The 20,823-nt window shown below is 35.6% G+C and overlaps 1 protein-coding gene across 2 annotated transcripts in view; it reads left to right on the top strand.

Moving 5' to 3' along the window:
* FAM185A (family with sequence similarity 185 member A) overlaps positions 1 to 20,823 on the top strand; it is a 75,498-nt gene that overhangs the window by 25,211 nt on the left and 29,464 nt on the right. For both annotated transcript variants that reach the window (XR_009609968.3, XM_060632311.3), the window contains exon 5: positions 14,129 to 14,170. Coding sequence is in view for 1 of the 2 variants with exons in the window: in XM_060632311.3 (XP_060488294.3) it covers positions 14,129 to 14,170 (42 nt within the window). In the remaining variant the exon portion in view is untranslated. The remainder of the gene's footprint in view (positions 1 to 14,128; positions 14,171 to 20,823) is intronic.

Genomic DNA, 20,823 nt, shown 5'->3' with positions numbered 1-20,823 from the left:
GTAGACAAACTCATGACAATTGTTTTAGCATTTTATATTTAACTTATGTTATTACTTGGAATAAGTTATCAATGAGTAAAAGTATACTTTAAATATTTAGCTTCCCCATGTAATTTAAGGTCTTATTTTAGGTTCTTTGGGAATATACATAGATCAATAAATTACTGAGCATTAGTTCTCTAATTTTCTCTCTACTCAACTACTTTGGATTTTAGAAACTCCCAGAAGTAAAAGTTCCATTAGCTATACAAGCACAGTTGGTAACTTTGATATCACTCAGAATTTCATAAAGAAATGTCCGAATTTGCTTTAAGAAATGATTTTTAGTCACTGGTGAATTTATTAATCTGTCTTGTGAATTTAGAAAGACAAAAACAATACAGAATTTCAAAAGAAAAGCTTTTATTGGATAAAATAGAACTTTTCATGAAGTTCATGAACATGCTTTGTTTAAATTCTAGGATTTATTATTTAAAGTCTTTTGTAAAGTTTTGGTTTGATTTTCATTTTGACATATGACAATGTTATGTTAATGTTGACTCTGGACACTTAAAACTTTTTAATATAAATACTAGAAAGGAATTGCTTGCTTTGTGGTACAGACAGCATAAATTTTGGGGGGGGATTTAGACAATGTGATACATGCTGTATTTGGACTCAGTTCCTTAGATGGACTTGACTCTCTCTGTAAAAGTGATGCTGCCATCTTCAGTGTGTGGTTTCCAAGCTTCCACAAAAGGAAGAGAGATTAGAGGTTCATGCAAAAAATTTCAGAAACCAAACCTAAAAGTATATATATTCTTCTGCCATATGTTTTTAGCCAGAATATTTCATTTTATTTAATTAATTTATTTTTATTATTTACTTTTGTTGTTTAATTTATATCCAACTTAGCTAGCATATACTGCAATAATGATTTCAGGAGTAGAATCCAGTGATTCATCCCCTATGTATTAACACCCAGTGCTCATCCCAACAAGTGTCTTCCTTAATGCTCCTTGCCCATTTAGCCTTCTCCCCACCCACAACCCCTCCAGCAACCCTGTTTGTTCTCTATATTTAAGAGTTTCTTATGTTTTGTCCCCCTCCCTGTTTTTATATTTTTCCTGCTTCCCTTCACCTACGTTCATTTGTTTTCCATCCCAAATTCCACATACGAGTGAAGTCATATCATATTTGTCTTTCTCTAATTTTGCTTAGCATAACACCCTCTATTTCCATCCATGTTGTTGTAAATGGCAAGATTTCATTTTTTTTTTTGATTGCCGAGTAATACTCCATTGTGTGTGTGTGTGTGTGTGTGTGTGTGTGTGTGTGTGTGTGTGTGTGTGTGTACACAGCATCTTCTTTATCCCTTCATCTGTCGATGGACATTTGGGCTCTTTCCATACCTTGGCTATTGATAGCACTGCTGTAAACATTGGGGTGCATGTGTCCCTTTGAAACAGCACACCTGTATTCTTTGGATAAATACCTAGTAGTGCAATTGCTGGGCCATAGGGTAGTTTTTTTTTTAAATTTTTGAGGAACTTCCATACTGTTTTCCAGAGTGGCTCCACCAGTTTGCATTCCCACCAGCAGTGCAAAAGAATTCCCCTTTCTTCACATCCTCGCCAACATCTGTTGTTGCCTGGGTTGTTAATTTTAGTCATTCTGAATGGTGTGAGGTGGTATCTCATTGTGGTTTTCGTTTGTATTTCCCTGATGATCAGTAATGTTGAACATTTTTTCATGTGCGTGTTAGCCATATGGATGACTTCTTTGGAGAAGTGTCTGTTCATGTCTTTTGCCCATTTCTTCACTGGATTTTTTTGTTTTTAAGATGTGGAGTTTGATAAGTTCTTTATAGATTTTAGATACTAACCCTTTATCTGACATGTCATTTGCAGTTATCTTCTCCCATTCTGTCGGTTACCTTTTAGTTTTGCTGATTGTTCCCTTCACTGTGCAGAAGCTTTTTCTCTTGATGAGGTTCCAATAGTTCATTTTTGCTTTTGTTTCCGTTTCCTCTGGAAATGTGTTGAGTAAGAAGTTGCTACAGGTGAGGTCAGAGGTTTTTGCCTGCTTTCTCCTCTAGGATTTGATGGCTTCCTGTCTTATGTTTTAAGTCTTTCATCCATTTTGAGTTTATTTTTCTGTATGGTGTAAGCAAGTGGTCCAGGTTCATTCTTCTGCATGTTGCTGTCCAGTTTTCCCAGCACCATTTGCTGAAGAGACTGTCTTTATTCCATTGGATATTCTTTCCTGCTTTGTCAAAGATTAGTTGGCCATATGTTTGTGGGTCCATTTCTAGGTTCTCTATTTTGTTCCATTGATCTAAGTGTCTATTTTTCTGCCAGTGCCATACTGTCCTGATGATCACATCTTTGTAATATATCTTGAAGTCCAGGATTGTGATGCCTCCAGCTTTGGTTTTCTTTTTCAGGATTGCTTTGGCAATTCGGTTTTTTTTCTGGTTCCATACAAATTTTAGGATTGTTTAACAATATTTGTTCTTCTAATCCATTAGTATGGAATGTTTTTCCTTTTTTGTGTGTGTTCTCTTCAATTTCTTTCATAAGCTTTCTGTAGTTTTCAGTGTATAGATTTTTCACCTCTTTCGTTAGGTTTATTCCTAGGTATTTTATGGTTTTTGGTACAACTGTAAATGGGATTCCTTCATTCCTCTTTCTGTTGCTTTATTATTGGTGTATAGAAATGCAATGAATTTCTGTGCATTGATTTTAAATCCTGCCACTTTGCTGAATTCATGGATCACTTCTAGCAGTTTTTTGATGGAATCTATTGGGTTTTCCATGTAGAGTATCTTGTCGTCTGTGAAGAGTGAAAGTTTGACTTCCTCCTTGCTGATTTGGATGCCTTTTATTCCTTTGTGTTGTCTGATTGCTGATGCTAGGACTTCCAGTATTATGTTGAATAACAGTGGTGAGAGTGGACATCCCTATCATGTTCCTAACCTTAGGGGGAAAGCTTTCAGTTTTCCCCCGTTGGGGATGATATTAGCAGTAGGTCTCTTCTTTATGGCTTTTATGCTTTTGAGGTGTGATCTTTCTATCCCTACTTTCTTGAGAGTTTTTATCAAGAAAGGATGCCATGTTTTGTCAAATGCTTTCTCTGCATCTATTGAGAGGATCATGTGGTTCTTATCTTTTCTTTTATTGATGTGTCACATTGATGGATTTGTGGATATTGAACCAGACTTGAATCCCAGGTATTAAGCCTACTTGATTGTGGCGAATAATTCTTTTAACGTATTGTTTAATCCAGTTGGCTAGTATCTCGTTGAGAATTTTTACATCCATGTTCATCAGAGAAACTGGTCTGTAGTTCTCCTTTTTAGTGGGGTCTTTGTATGGTTTTGGAATCAAGGTAATGATGGCCTCATAGAATGAGTTTGGAAGTTTTCCTTCCACTTCTATTTTTTGGAACAGCTTCACAAGAGTAGGTGTTAACTCTTCTTTAAATGTTTGGTAGAATTCCCCTGGAAAGTCATCCAACCCTGGACTTTTGTTTTTTGAGGAAATTTTTTATTAATAACTCAATTTCTTTACTGGTTATGGGTCTCTTCAAATTTTCTCTTTCTTCCTGTTTCAGTTTTGGTAGTTAATATGTTTCTAGGAATTTGTCCATTTCTTCCAAATTGGCCAACTTATTGGCATATAATTGCTCATAATATTCTCTTATTTTTGTTTGTATTTCTGTAGTGTTGGTTGTGATCTCTCCTCTTTAATTCTTGATTTTATTTAGTGGGTCCTTTCTTTTTTCTTTTTGATCAAACTGGCTAGGGGCTTATCGATTTTGTTAATTCTTTCAAAGAACCAGCTCCTGGTTTCATCAATTTGATTTATTGTTGTTTTTTTTTAAATTTAAATAGCATTGATTTCTGCTCTAATCTTTATTATTTCCTATCTTCTGCTGGTTTGGGGTTTTATTTTGTGTTCTTTTTCCAGTTCTTTTAAGGTGTAAGGTTAGGTTGTGTATCTGAGACCTTTCTTCTTTAGAAAGGCCTGGATTACTATATACTTCCTTCCTATGACTGCCTTTGCTGCATCCTAGAGGTTTTGGGCTGTGGTGTTATTTAAACTGGCTTCCGTGAACTTTTTAATTTTCTCTTTAACTTCTTGGTTAACCCATTCATTCTTTAGTAGGATGTTATTTAGTCTTCAAATATTTGCTGTCTTTCCAAATTTTTTCTTGTAGTTGATTTCGAGTTTCATGGTGTTGTGGTTTGAAGATATGCACGGTATGATCTCAATCTTTTTGTACTTGTTGAGGGCTGATTTGTGTCCCAGCACACAAATCTATTCTGGAGAATGTTCTGTGTATACTCAAGAAGAATGTATATTCCACTGTTTTAGGATGAAATGTTCTGAATGTATCAATTAGGTCCATCTGATCCAGTGTGTCATTCAAAGCCATTGTTTCCTTGTTGATACTCTGTTTAGATGATTTGTCCATTGCTGTAAGTGAGGTGTTGAAATCCCCTACTATTATGGTATTATTACCAATAAGTTTCTTTATGTTTGTGTATAATTGATTTATATATTTGGGTAATTTCATGTTGGGGGCATAAGTGTGTACAATTGCTAGATCTTCTTGGTGGATAGACCCATTAATTATGTAATAATGCCCTTCGTCATCTCTTCTTACAGTCTTTATTTTAAAATCTAGATTGTCTGATATAAGTATGGCTACTCTGGCTTTCTTTTGGCAACCATTACCATCATAGATGGTTCTCCATCCCCTTACTTTCAATCTGAAGGTGTCTTTAGGTCTAAAATGGTTCTCTTGTAAACATCAGTTAGGTGTATATTGTTTTCTTATCCTTTCTGTTACCCTATGTCTTTTTATTGGAGCATTTAGTCCATTGACATTTAGAGTGAGTACTGAAAGATAGGAACTTATTGCCATTGTGTTGCCAGAGTTTCTGGTGCTGTTCTCTGGTACTTTCTAGTTTTTTGGTCTTTTTTGTTTTGTTTCATCTTTTCTCCCTAGCCAGAATATTTTAAATGACTTTATCGAACTGCAAGAGGCTGAGATTGAGAGTTTAGCAGTGTTCTAAGGCAGGAGAAAAGCCACAAATATTAGTGGGCACTGGCAGTCTTTTTCATGTCTTATATTTATAATTGATCTTTCTCAAACTTCTATGAGCTCCTCCTTTTCCCATTCCCTTGATATTCTCCAAGATTTCATCCTGTTTTATTGTTGTTTTGCTTCTTTCTTTTCCTTGGGCATCTTACATGCTTTTGAGTCTTAACTACTCTTGTATTCTGGTAATTCAAATCTGTATCTCTAGCCCTGACTTCTGACTTATACATCCATCTGCTTGGTAGATATAGCTAATTGGATCTTTACAGGCATCTCAATTTCAGCATTTCTAACTTTTTTTTTCTTATTTTCCCCTCCCCCTGACAAACCTTATCCATAATGTGTTTTTCCTCCTTTATTTCTATTTTCAGTTTCTGATATTACCATGTACCAAACTCCCCAAGCTAGAAAGATTGAAGTAATCCTAGATTCCTCTCTCACCTCCCAATCATCTAATTAATCACCAAATTTAGGTGGGTTTTATTAGCTAAATATTTCCTCATTCTGTCTCATCTCTTTCTAATTTCTACTGTTCTATTTCAGACTCTTGTCATCTCTTGCCTCCACTCAGCAATACCTTGGCTTCCAGTCTTTCTTTCATCAACTCCATCCTCCTTACTGTAGCCTATGGTTGTTTATTAGAAATACACATTCAACATGGCATTCTCTTATTCAAACCTTTCCGATTGCCTGGATGATTGGCCTAACTTTCTGTTTGGACCCTGTGCCTTCCGGAATTATATAATCTCTTACTTATCTGAATATATTCTTACCTGTTTTATATTTCTGAGTCCTTGATTAGAGTCTTAGACCTACTGATCATTCTGTTGATAGTCTTCAAATGCTTTTCCCACCTTTCTTTACCTCATTGACTTTTAGTAATTTTTCAGTACTCATTGAAAACATCTGCTCTTCATCTCTGGCCTTCCATTGATCTGTACATTCTTGCCTAATTATAAATTCCTCAATAGAAAGGATCATGTTTTATTCATCTCTATATTCTTAGCGTTTAGAACTGTGGCTTGCAAATAGGAAGTGCCTCCCTTACTTCTCACCCTCCCCCCACCTCCTGAAAATACAAAAAGAATTTAACCTTTAAGGATATTTGCTTGCTCCGTTTGGATTATTGATGTTATGTGCTTTTTATTTATTTTATTTTATTTTATTTTATTTTATTTTATTTTATTTTATTTTATTTTATTTTTTGTTTCAAGTTTTTATTTAAATTCTAGTTAGTTCACATATAATGGAATACTGGTTTCAGGGGTAGAATTTAGTGATTTATCACTTACATATAACACCCAGGGCTCATCACAAGTGCCCTCCTCAGTACCCATCACCCATTTAGCCCATACTTTGCCCACCTCTTCTCCACTAACCCTGTTTGTTCTCAATAGTTAAGAGTCTCTTAAGGTTTGTCTCCCTCTTTTTTTTCTTACTTCCCCTATGTTCATCTGTTTTGTGTCTTAAATTCCACATATCAGTGAAATTATATGTGATTTGTCTTTCTCTGACTGACTTATTTTGCTTAGCGTAATATACTCTACACGGGCGCCCCTCCTCTAGGATTTTGATGGTTCCCTTTCTCACATTTAAGGTCTTTCATCCATTTTGAATTTATTTTTGTGTATGGTGTAAGAAAGTAGTCCACTTTCATTCTTCTGCATATTGCTGTCCAGTTTTTCCAACACTATTTGTTGAAGAGACTGTCTTTTTTCCATTGGATGTTCTTTCTTGCTTTGTTGAAGATTAGTTAACTATATAGTTGTCGGTCCATTTCTGGACTTTCTATACTGTTCCACTGATATATGTGTCTGTTTTTGTGCCATTACCATACTGTCTTGATGACTACAGCTTTGTAATATAACTTGGACTCCGGAATTGTGATGCCTCCAGCTTTGTTTTCCTTTTTCAGGATGCCTTGAGCTATTCAGGGTCTTTTTTGGTTCCAAACAAATTTTAAGATTATTTGTTCTAACTCTATGAAAAGTGCTGGTGGTTATTTTGATAGGGATTGCATTAAATGTGTAGATTGCTTTGGGTAGTATAGACATTTTAACAATATTTGTTCTTCCAATCCATGAGCATGGAATGATTTTTCATTTCTTTGTGTCCTCTTCAAGTTCTTTTGTAAGTGTTCTTTAATTTTCAGAGTACAGATCTTTTACCTCTTTGGTTAGGTTAATTCCTAGGTATCCTGTGGTTTTTGGTGCAGTTGTAAATGGGATCCATTCCTTGATTTCTCTTTCTGCTGCTTCATTATTGGTGTATTGAAATGTAACAGATTTCTGTATGTTGATTTTGTGTCTTGCAACTTTTAATGAATTCATGTATTAGTTCTAACAATTTTTTGGTGGAGTGTTTTAGGTTTTCTACACAGAGTATCATGTCACCTGTGAATAATGAAGGTTTGATGTCTTCCTTGCCAATTGGGATCACTTATTTCTTTTTTGTCTGATTGCTGAGGCTAGTACATTCCAGTACTACATTAAATAATGATGAGAATGTCTTGTTCCTGACTGTAGAGGAAAAGCTGTCAGTTTTTCCTCATTGAGTATGATATTAGCTGTGGGTCTTTCATATTATGGCCTTTATGATGTTAAGGCAAGTTCCTTCTGTGCTCACTTTGTTGATGGTTTTTATCAAGAATGGATGCTGTACTTTGTCAAATACTTTTTGTGCATCTATTGAGAGGATCATACAGTTCTTATCCTTTCTTGTATTAATTTAGTGTATCACATTGCTTAATTTGCAAATATTAAACTGCCTTTGCAGCCCAGGAATAAACCCCACTTGATCGTGGTGAGTAATCTTCAAAAGTACTGTTGGATTTAATTTACTGGTATCTTGTTGAGAATTTTTGCATCCATATTCATCAGGGATATTGGCTTATAATTCTCCTTTTTGTGGGGTCTTTGGTTTTGGAATCAAGGTAATGCTGGCCTCATAGAATGAGTTTGGAAGTTTTCCTTCCATTTCTATTTTTTTGAACAGTTTAAGAAGAGTAAGTATTAACTATTCTTTAAATGTTTGGCCTGGCTGGCTTAGTTGTTTAAGCATCTGATTCTTGATTTTGGCTCAGGTCACAGTCTCACATTGTAGGATTGAGCCCGCATCAGGCTCCATGCTGGGTATGGAACCTGCTTAAGATTCTTTCTCTCCGTCTCCCTCTGTCCCTTTCCAACTTGCATGCATGTGCTCTCTCAAAAAAAAAAAGTAAAATTCCCTTGGGAAACTGAGGATATGTGCTTTTTAAACCATAATCACATTTATTTTAGTGAAGAAAAATAAACTAATGTTTCTCTCTAATTGATAGTTTATTTTTCCTTCTGACCATACTAGAATGAAGAATTACTGGCTGAAAAAAGCAATATATTTTCTCAAACACTGGGGTTTGTGGAGAAGTTAACATAACTTGAAAGAAGAATACACACACATAGTACAAACCATATGGTGTCTCCTTTATTACAAAGAAGCCTTTTACATAGATCCACCCCTCTAAAGTAGTTGATTTGTTTATTGTTTTTAGTGGTTGGAGATGAAATAGGTGGAACCAAAATATAGAAAACTGTGCTAGTGATGCCCACTTAGTTATCACCTTTTAAATATTCTACCTAATTCCACAAAGTATTTGAGGTAAAAGGTCCATTTTGTATATTCTCATGACTTTGGAATATTTCTGTTTAAGGTAGAGTTTCCTAAATATTTTGATATGAGTTAAAAATACATTTTTTATTTATTGCTTTAAAAATCCTTTAGTATTGACATGGGGCACCTGGGTAGCTCAGTCAGTTAAGCATCTGACTCATGACTTCAACTTAGGTTATGGTCTCGCGGTTCGTGAGTTCAAGCCCCGCATTGGGCTCTGTGCTAACAGCACTGAGCCTGCTTGGGATTCTCTCTCTCCCTCTCTTTCTGCCCCTCCCCCACTTGTTCTCTTTTTCTCTCTCTCAAAATAAATAAAAATAAACTTAAAATCCTTAGCATTGACAAAGATATTTTGAAATATTCTTTATTTCCATAGTTTTTTCCTTCCACTATGCTTTTATTGCACAGAACTCTTTAACATTTAAGAAAGATGTAGTCTGAGACTCTAAGGTCCCACTATAATATGAACTAGTCCTTCATTCTTTAATTGATCTAAAACTTCTGTTTTATGGCTGTAAGAACCATAACTTTCTTTGAGGTCACTTTACTTTCATGATAAGCGCTAATGATAGGCTTTTTGAGAAAGAACATATTTTCATTAAAAAATAGCAAATTTTGGGGGGCACCAGGGTGGCTCAGTTGGTTGAATGTCTGACTTCAGCCCAGGTCATGATCTCACGGTTCGTGAGTTCGAGCCCCATGTTGGGCTCTGTGCTGACAGCTCAGAACCTGGAGCCTGCTTCGGTTTCTGTGTCTCCCTTTCTCTCTGCCCCAACCTGCTCACACAGTATCTCTCTCTCTCTCTCTCTCTCTCTTTCTCTCAAAAATAAATAAATGTTAAAAAAATAGCAAATTTTTATAGCTTTAATTGAAGACTAGTGTAAGATAATAAAGCTCTTTTGCCTTCCTGAGTGGGCAACTGGACTCGCTTGCTAAAGGACTGACTATAAAACTATTACAGTTCTTTACTAACAGTTATAATCAGAAAAATCAGTGGTCTACTTTATCTTATGTTTGAAGTGTTCAGGAGGTGGAAGCAATAAAGAGAATTCTGAGTGAATGTCTTCACTGTCTCACACTAGGTTAGTCTCCCTAAAGCATGGTTTTCTTATTGTTATCCATCTTGAAATTCTTCACTGACTTCATCAATTTAGGATAAAGTCAGTAGAAGACTAGCACTCTATGGCTCTTCTACAGATTGCTCTTCACATGTTTTTCCAAACTTAATTTGAACATTTGTTTAAAAAATGATAATGTTTACTATGTAGTGGGCACTGTACTAACCTTTCAGGATATAATGCTAAATAAGAAAGACATGATCTCTGTCCTCATAGACTTGCCTAATTGCTTGTGCTTAACTGATTTGCATGATTTCAACATAGCATGTGTAGTTCTACTTTTTTTTACCTTTGCTTATGTTATTCTTCTTCCAAGAAAAATTTTCCTCCTCAGAATATTCAAGTTTATCCATGTTTAAAATCTCAGCTCTAGTTATATCTCCAATATGACCATTCTCGTTGTCTGTGCCTGGTCATTTTAGTCTCTTTCCTCTGAGTGGCCGTGGCACCTAATACATATTGTTAACTTAGGACTGTCACTTATAATTATTAATAAATACTGATTTTTAATTTTTCATGTGTATATCTTCCCAGATATCCTGTAAGGCTTTGGATGGCCAGTCTGTCTTCCAGCCCCTCCCCCAAATGTCCCTCTCACATGCAAAATACACCTCCTTTCTTCCAAGTTTCCTAAAAGTTTCATCCCATTATGCACCGCATCAGAGTCCAGAATCTCTACATCAAAATCAGTCTCATCACCTGATGAGACTCCTCAGGTGTAGTTGCTTAAGTACAACTCATCAAGAACAGTTTCTCTGAATCTGAAGACCTGTGAACTAAAGAGATGTTATCTAGCCACCCCCCCCCCCCACTTTACCACCCCTCCCCCACAACCTACCTGCACACCCAACATACAATCATGGGACAGGTATAAGATAATTGGTATAGACCTTACTGTTCAAGAGGAGGAAAATGAGAGGCATAAAGAGGTCACTGCTCCATAGTGATTTTAAAATTTGGGTGGGCAAATATTGGAGTTTCCTTGATTTATATCTCAAGGCCTGGGAGTAATTATTTAGCATTTCATGCTTTGCCCTCTGTGCTTTTGCTCCTTCCTCTGAGTCATCCTTCCTTTTTCATGAAGTATGTTTGCATGTGAGTGATTTTCTCAGTCGGCTGCCTGACAATTTTGGGGGTCCAGTGGTCTCTTTTTACCTTGTACTGTCATTGTTCCTTTCAGTTCAGTTTAGCGGTGTGCTTGCTGTTATTACTCTCTCAAAAATTTTGTCAGCCTCCTGTGAATCACATTGGGGTTTACTCATTAGATAAAAGCCACATCCAAGAATCTCTTCAAAATGTGGGCTTCCGCAGAGATACTGAGGTAAAATGCACTCAAGCTTTCTGAAGTATTGACTGTTGATTGAGAGGATCTGTGAAACATACTTTTAATCTTTTTAAAGGATTGTTTGTATAATTGATTATTATTATTATTATTATTATTATTATAAGGTACCACTGTTGATCTTTCTGTGGTCTTTGCAGTCACCTCTCAGCTTCATTTTGAGGCCATGTTCTGCCAATGCTCTTGGATTCAAACTTTGTTTGAAAGCTATTCCCACCTTTAACATCTTTTGTCATCTCGGGGGGCTGAGAATTTTCTTTTTCCTTTTTTTCTTTTTTGAATTTTTATTCTTCCAAGATTTTATTTAAATTCAAGTTAGTTAATGTATAGTGTAGTATTGGTTTCAGGAGTAGAATTTAGTGATTTGTCACTTACATATAACATCCAGTGCTCATCACAAGTGCCCTTCTTAATGCCCATCACCCATCTAGCCCATCCCCACCCACCTCCCCTCCAGCAACCCTTAGTTTTGTTCTCTATAGTTAAGTCTCTTATGGTTTGGAGTGGCTAAGAATTTTCAAAACTATTTGTGCCCTGGTTTTGTTTAACAGTCCTTCCTTTAGATTAATCTTTCTTCTCTTGCATTTTACAGTAAGTGAAAAAAAAAAAAGTAGCACTTACAATACTTTAACCTGCTTAGAAATCTTAGTTAAATCCCTCAGTTCATTAAGGCACATTTCTTACTTTGCATGCACATTACTGAAGGTGATGGTATTGCTAAGTTTCTACAACTACTTATCAAGGATGCTCCTTCTTCCAATTTCTTTTTTTTTATTTAAAAAAAATTTTTTTAATGTTTATTTATTTTTGAGAGAGATAGAGACAGAGATGAGTCAGGGAGGGGCAGAAAGAGAGGGAGATACAGAATCTGAAGCAGGCTCCAGGCTCTGAGCTGTCAGCACAGAGCCTGACGTGGGGCTCGAACCCACAGACTGTTGGGATCATGACCTGAGCTGAAGCCGGACGCTTAACCGACTGAGCCACCCAGGCGCCCCTCCTTCTTCCAATTTCTAAATACATTTTCCTCACTTCATCTGAGTCCTTGTGGAAAGCATACTCAGCTTTCTACTAACAGTCTGTTCAAGGCAATTTAGGCTTTCTCTAACATGCTTTTGAAAATCCTTCCAGCCTCTGCTTCACTGCCAAGTTGCAAAGCTACTCCTACATTTTTAAGTATTTATTATGGCAGCACCCCTCTTTTAGCTTTCAACATCTGTACTAGTTACCTCTTCCTGTGTAACAAATTACCTCAAAACTTAGCAGCTGAAAGCAACAAACACTTATTATCTTACATTTGGATGAGTCAGGAATCTTGGTGTGGCTTAACTGGATCCTCTGCCTCAAGACCTCTTACGATGTTGTTACGAAGCTGTCAGTTGGGGCTGTGGGGTCATTTAAAGGTTCCACTAAGGGACAGTCTGCTTCCTAGCTCACTCGTGGTTGCTGGCAGGATTTGAGTTCAGATCCTGTTCATTAGAGGCCTCTATTGATTCCTTCCTAGTGTGCATCTTGGGCAGTTGGCTGATGGCTTCCATCAGAGCAGAAAAGGGCTACCAAGACAGAAACCAGAATCTCTTTGTAACCTAATCTTGGAAACAACATCCCATCACTTTTGCCTTATTTTCTGTGTTAAATTATTAGGTCCAACCTATGCATGAAGGGAAGAGATTATATCAGGGCTTGAATACCAGGAGTCAGGGATCTTTGAAAGCCACCTTAGAAGCTATATGATCTTTGGCCACTGTTTGCATGTGATGGTGAATCTGCATTTACTGGGTTTGAAAATTGGAAGAGAGTGTCTAGAACACACCGATGAAATAATATTTACATAACACATTTAAAAGGATCTTTATAACTTTGTAACTTACTGAGACTTGAAAATAATTTTAGGAGCTTAATTTCTCCACACAAACCAAGTTTTATTTCTACACAAATGTACTCCTTGTTCATATCCTCACATGAAGGAATATAAGACTCTTTGATTTTTGCAATCAAAATACATCTGACTGTTGACAAATGAATCAAGTGATTTGTTTGCTTTTTCTCAGGTGCTGGTGATACATGTCGGTATTTACAGGATGTAAGAAATTAAATAAATGAGTTCATTTACCCTAGATTATTTGTGAGATAAAATTTATTCCTTTACTCTTTTAGTAGTTTTGGAATTATGACAGAAGAGGTAACCTTGATTACATTTTCAGTACAGTAAACATAGATCGTATGGGTCTAGGAATAAGTCTATAAACACACATATGAAGAAAAATCCTATGAATTTTGGTATTGGGGGAAAGGGGGCTGGGAAGAGCAGTTCCAGTATCCTATACTTTTCCTGGAAAATATGTTTTCATCAAAAGACTTCTGAAACCTTTTTCTTTGTTAGTCATACTTCAATGTGTTCATTATTCCTGCCCTAAACTCTTTGACTCTTGGCACAGAAACTACTTTAATCTAACAGACATGGCATCACGGCCTGAAAAATAACAGTAATAACTTTTTTCCACAGATTATTTCAGTGTTATTTTAGTTGGCTTAAAACTTGGCTTTGAGTGGTCTGATAAATACAGCAATGTTTATGTTAAAAATAAATAGTACGTTTAAGCAACTTTTTCATTTATGGATTATAGAAGTATCATTATTTTTCATCCACGTTTCCCAGAGAGTATGGTGGTTTGTTTTGTAGTTATGCTAGAGAACATTAAGGTGGAATATTGGAAGAGAGTTTGTATAGATGACTAAAGCTAGTTATTTCAGAGTTTCAGCTAATTCTCTTATTAGATTTGTACTACTGAGAAGAATTGCCAACAACAATAACAGTGTTATTAAATAATATTGTGAATATCCAACCATGTTATAGAAAACCATATATTATAATAGTTCATTTTTAGACTTTCCCTAATATATAAAATTGTCTTTTTTTCTCTCTCTTTTACAGGCAATATAACATTACACAGCAACATGGGCAACATCACAGTAGGTATGTGCTAAGCTGCTAGTTGGTAAATTTTGCATGCTTTTAAAAATAGTTATATTTGTGATATTTTATAAATAAAATCTGAAGTTTAGCTCATGAATCTGATATGTTCCTGATATGCAAGTCAAATATAGGCAGACCCAATGTATGAATATGTAAAATTGTTTCTGAAAATTCATTGACTCATCATCCTGTATATATTATATAATTATAGATTTGGTATCAATAAGAATAAAGTTAGAATTCTGATTTCACCACTTTCTTTTTTTAAAGTTTATTTATTTATTTGAGGGAGACAGAGACAGGGAGAGTGGTTGAAGGGCAGAGAGAGAGAGAGAGAGAGAGAGAGGGGGAGAGAGAATCCCAAGCAAGCTCTGCATTGCCAGTGCAGAGCCCTATAGGGCTTGAATTCGTGAAACTATGAGATCATGACCTGAGCAAAATCAAAAGTCAGGACACTTAACTGACTGATTCACCCAGGTGCTCCTGATTTCACCACTTCCTATACATGGGCTAATTACCTAACTTCTCTGTGCTTCAATTTGCACATCTGAAAAAAATAGAAATTATAATAAGTACCTATTGTAGAGGGTTATTGTAAGAAGTGAGATCATATATATAAAGTACTTTAGCATGGTGTCTGACATATGGTAAAAATTCAATAAATAATTGTCATTTTAATTATTGTTCCAATCCCAGGCCAGAACTAATAGTGGCTAATGGTACTTAAGACCTCTTCACTACATGTGATGCTGTGCCTATGGGAGAAAAGTTCAGCTTTCCAGATAGTTTAGATAGAGTTTTTCTCTCTCCCAAGGAGCACCTGCTTACCTATAGGCAAAGGCATAAGAGTGGTGGTTGTTTTTAGGCCTTAGAGAGTTGGGAGTATGGATGGAAAATGAGGACCTTTGAGGGGAGGCTGTGGCTTATTGCCAGGATGAATGCCCAGGGCCTCTTGGCTTTGTCCTTTTTGATGGTTTAAATTTTTCCTTTCTTTGTACTCATTTTAATAGTGAACATGTCCATTAGTCCTTTGCACTATCACTCCTAGATTTTCTGACTTAAAGTACATATCTTTTTAAATAATTTTCCAGAGATTATAACTTTTATGTTCAATGAGGGACTAAGTTGAAAATAAAGGCTTCTTTCATGATAGTTGTAAATCATTTTAACTAAGACAAGACAGAAAGATTTACCTGTGTTCCACTGGAAAATTGAGATTTACTGTTAACTATTCAGGCCATTTCATCAGAGGACACACCTAAGCATAGTAAAGGAAGTTTCCAGTGTGAACAAAAAGGTATGCTGGTAAGAAACTGAGCCAGCTGGGGAGAGAAAATGCTAGACATGGGTGGCATTTGTAGCATTAAGGCAAGTGGGGAAAGAAGGAGAATGTTGCAAAATGAGGCACAGGGAATTTCATTACCAACTAGAAGGCCTTTTAGGCAGATATGAATTTGAGGACTATTTGTAATACAATATGATATGATCATGCTAGTATTATTCTTGGATGGAAATGTGAAACATAAATGAAAAACCCTTCTCTCTAAAAGTGGAAATAAATGGTTATTTATCCATACTGGAAAAGAATAGTAGTAGCAAGGATGAAATGAGCAGCAATTTACATCTCTGAAGATGGTTTCAAACTGTACAAATGATTAACATTATGAATTCTTGTTAATTTTTCATATGAACTTTTTCTCACTGTTAAGTACTAGAGGGATTTTAAGATGAAATGTTTTCTTTTTCTTTGATAAATCTCTGTCCACTCAAAGAAAATGACCTGAGTACAGTGTTAAGAACTATAATTTATAATTTTCTTTATCAAAATATAAATTGTGTCCATGGCTTTAGGTTCTTAAAAATCTACAAATATATGAAGGTAAATAAAGCTTGAATTCTTATTTTGTAAATATCATTGATAAACTTTGAGTTTTATTTTGGAAGAATCTCTTACAATAAGAAAAAAAGTTTTACATTTGTTAACTTATCATATTTTGATCTCTGGTAGTGTGGAAAAGTATAGACTTTAGAAGTAGATTTGGTGGTAAATTTTGGTCCTACCATATATTAGCTGTGTGACTTTCTCAAATTACCAAGTCTCTGAGTTTGCATTTTTTTTTTACATAAAATGGATGCCATTTACATAGCACAAGGTTGTTGAGATAATAATTAAAGTAGTACTAATAGCCTACTGTAGACTGAAAGCCTTACCGATAACACAAACTGTCATTTAACACGTATTGTGTATGCTATATGCATTATATATTGTATTCTTACAATACAGTAAGCAAGGGAAAAGAAAATGTTAAGAAAATCATTAGGAAGAGAAAATACATTTACAGTACTGTACTGTATATTTATAGTGGCCCCACACAGTTCAAACCCATGTTGTTCAAGGGTCAACAGTATATAAAATACATCGCAATACGTGGTAGTTATTCAATAAACTATCCCTCTCTTTCTCCTCTTCCAGTTTATTATCTATAATATAGAACAAGTCACTATGTTTTAAACTTAATTATTAAGGAAGTGTTCATTTCATAAATTCCTTTATTTCTTTCAATATCTATATTAATACTTTGGAAGAAAGGTATAAATTATGTCTTTATTTACTGCTCTCAAGATTCTGTTAACATTTGAAGACAACCTTGAGTATGGCAGTAACTAGTCAACATGTATTTATTGAGTGCCTGTTCTATCTCAGGAACTTTTTTAGGTACTGACCATAATATTGGTCAACAAAAACATAGTCTCCATGCTTACCTTCAGCCTGAGAAGATAGACAATAAGCATGCAAATAACCAAAGATAACTTCAGATTGTGCAATGAATAAATAAGAGAGGGTAATAGGATAGAGAATGGGGAAAACAAAGTTACTTCAGTTAGTAATCAGGGAGGGTCTGAAGAAGGGACACTTGAACTCAAGCCAGAATAATGGGAAAGAGGCTCATAAAATTTTGGATGCAGAGCTCCCCAGATAGAGGAGTAGCTAGCGCAAGCCCTGAAAATGGAATGGATCTATCATTTTCAAGATACAGATCCAGAAGCAGAACTCATGGAGAGTTGTGGGAGATGAGGTACCTGAGGGCTAGATCATAGGGCCTTTATAGACATTGTGAGAGTTGGGACTTAATTTCAGCTACAACAGGTGTTAGCAGGCAAGTAATATCTAATTTTTTTTAAAGAGCAACCTAGCTGTTGTTTTGTAATGTACCAGAGGGTGCAAAAGTGGAAGCAGGTAACCAGAAAGCTTAATTTGTTTATCCATTCTCCTGTTGTTGGATACCTTGGCTATGTCTAATTTTTGGCATTTATAAATAAAACTGGTATGAATGTTCTTAGACAAGTCATTTTATGAAGACATATATGGATGGTATATATATTTTTTCCCCTTCTTGGGTAAATACCTAGGAATAGAATCACTGATTTGAGTAGGTATGATAAACTTCCAGACTTTTCCCCCAAAGTTCCCTTTTACACTCCTTTCTACAACATATGACAATTCTAGTTGTTCCACATCCTCACCAACATTTTTGTCAGTCTTTTTTTTTTTTAATGTTTATTTATTTGTTTGAGAGAGAAAAAGAATGCCTGTGTGTGCATACAGGAGAAAGGCAGAGAGAGAATCCCAAGTAGGCTCCATGCTGTCAGCATAGAACCAAACAGAGGCTTCAAACTCACCGTGAAATCATGACCTGAGCTGAAATCCAGAGTCAGCCACCCAACCACCTGGCACCCAGGTGCCCCTGTCAGTCTTCTAATTTTACCCGTGTGCAGTGGTATCCCTCTGGTATTATTTTACATTTCCCTGATGACTAATGATGTTCAGTACTTTTCATGTGCTTACTGCTTATTAGTATATCTTTGTGAAATTTTGTTCAGGTCTTTTGCTCATTTATTTTTCAGTTGGATTGTCTTTTTGTTACTGAGTTGGAGGAGTTCTTTATATATTCTGGGAACAATCCTTTGTAACATTGTTTTTCTGTATTTTCCCTCAGTCTGTGGCTTGCCTGGTCAGTCATTCTGTTTTCTTTTCTTTTCTTTTCTTTTCTTTTCTTTTCTTTTCTTTTCTTTTCTTTTCCTTTCTTTTCTTTTCTTTTCTTTTCTTTTCCTCTTCTCTTCTCTTCTCTTCTCTTTTTTCTTTTCTTTTCTTTTCTTTTCTTTTCTTTTCTTTTCTTTCTTTCGACTGAGAGAGTATGGGCAGAGGGAGTGGGAGAGAGAGAATCTTAAAGCAGGCTCCACAGTCAACCTGACACGGGGCTCAATCTCACAACTGAAAACATGACCTGAGCCGAAATCAAGAGTTGGACACTTAACCAACCAACTGACCCACCCAGGTGCCCCTGTCTGTTCATTTTCTTAATGGTGTATTTGGATGAGAAGATTTCCATTTTGATGAAGTCTAATTGACCAATTATTTTTATGGCTATTGATTTCTGTGTCCTGAGAAACCTTTGGCTGCCTTCAATCATGAAGCTGTCCTATGTTTTCCTCTAGCAGCTTTCAAATTTTTGCTTTTACCTTTGATCAATCTCTAATTTTTGTGTTTAATCTGAGTCAGGAAATCCGGATTTATTTTTTCCCATCTGGATGTTATTGTTACATCACCATTTGTTGACAAAACTTTCTTTCTCCAATGTATTACTTCAGCATGTTTGTCTAGAATGAAATTACTGTATAAGTTAATAGATATTTTATTATTCTATTTTCTGTTTTGTCTGACTTTACATTCAGTAAGTGGTACTTTTCAAGGAATTTGTCTATTTTATCACATTGTCAAATTTGTTCACATAATGCTGTGCAGAGTATTCCCTTATATTCCTGTTTATGCCTATAGGATCTGTAGTGGTATTTCTTTCCTCTTCATTCCTGATATTGATATATGTATTCTCTTTTTCTTGATTAATGAGGGTAGACTTTATTTTCAAAGAACCAACTTTTCACTTTGTTAGTATCTTTATTGTTTGTTTTCTGATGTATTAATTGATTTCTGCTCTTTATTTATTATGTTCTTTCTTTTATTAACTTGGAGTTTCCTTGCTCCTCTTTTTCTAGCTTCCTCAGATAAAACATTAGGTCAGTGATTTTAGACAGTTTTTTTTTTTTAGAATTTTTGTTAATATTAGCATTTAAATTATAAGTCTGTTAAAGGCAGTGTATTCCCCACATTTTGCAATGTTGCATTTTTTTCTTCTATAATTTGGCTTTTGTAAATAATGCTGCAATAAGCATCAGGGTACATGTATACCCTTGAGTTAATGTTTTTAATTAAGTTTTTATTTTAATTCTGGTATAGTTAATATACAGTGTTATATTAGTTTCAGCTGTACAAAATACTGATACAACAATTTCATACATCACCTAGTGCTCATCACAAGTGCACTTCTTAATTCCCATCACCTATTTCTCTCATCCTTCTACACACCTCCTCTTTGGTAACCATCAATATGTTCTCTATAATTAAGAGTCTGTGTCTTGGTTTGTCTCTCTCGCTCTTTTTTTTTCTTTGCTCATTTGTTTTGCATCTTAAATTCCACATATGAGTGAAATTGTATGGTATTTGTCTTTTTCTGACTGACTTATTTTATTTTTTTATTTTTTTTAATTTTATTTTTAATTTTTTTAAATTTACATCCAAATTAGTTAGCATATAGTGCAACGATGATTTCAGGAGTAGATTCCTTAGTGCCCTTTACCCATTTAGCCCATCCCCCCTCCCACAACCCCTCCAGTAACCCTCTGTTTGTTCTCCATGTTTATGAGTCTCTTATGTTTTGTCCCCCTCCCTGTTTTTATATTATTGTTGTTTCCCTTCCCTTATGTTCATCTGTTTTGTCTCTTAAAGTCCTCATATGAATGAGGTCATATGATTTTTGTCTTTCGCTGACTGACTCATTTCACTTAGCATAATACCCTCCAGTTCCATCCACATAGTTGCAAATGGCAAGATTCCATTCTTTTTGGTTGCCGAGTAATACTCCATTGTATATATACACTACATCTTCTTTGTCCATTCATCCATCGATGGACATTTGGGCTCTTTCCATACTTTGGCTATTGTTAATAGTGCTGCTATAAACATGGGGGTGCATGTGTCCCTTCGAAACAGCACACCTGTATCCCGTGGATAATTGCCTAGTAGTGCAATTGCTGGGTCATAGGGTAGTTCTGTTTTTAGTTTTTTGAGGAACCTCCATACTTTTTTCCAGAGTGGCTGCACCAGCTTGCACTCCCACCAACAATGCAAAAGAGCTCTTTCTCTGCATCCTTGACAACATCTGTTGTTGCTTGAGTTGTTAATGTTAGCCATTCTGACAGGTGTAAGATGGTATCTCATTGTGGTTTTGATTTGTATTTCCCTTATGATGAGTGATGTTGAGCATTTTTTCATGTGTCAGTTGACCATCTGGATGTCTTCTTTGGAGAAGTGCCTATTCATGTCTTTTGCCCATTTCTTCACTGGATTATTTGTTTTTTGGGTGTTGAGTTTGAAAGTTCTTTATAGATTTTGGATACTAACCCTTTATCTGAGATGTCATTTGCAAATATCTTCTCCCATTCTGTCAGTTGCCTTTTAGTTTTGTTGATTGTTTCCTTCGCTGTGCAGAAACTTTGTTTTGATGAGGTCCCAGTAATTCATTTTTGCTTTTGTT

This window comes from Panthera onca, chromosome A2 (assembly GCF_046562875.1).
Source record: "Panthera onca isolate mPanOnc1 chromosome A2, mPanOnc1 haplotype 2, whole genome shotgun sequence".
Taxonomy (NCBI): Eukaryota; Metazoa; Chordata; class Mammalia; order Carnivora; family Felidae; genus Panthera; species Panthera onca.
The sequence above is the reverse complement of the archived record's forward strand: the minus strand, read 5'-3'. Positions and strand labels throughout refer to the sequence as shown.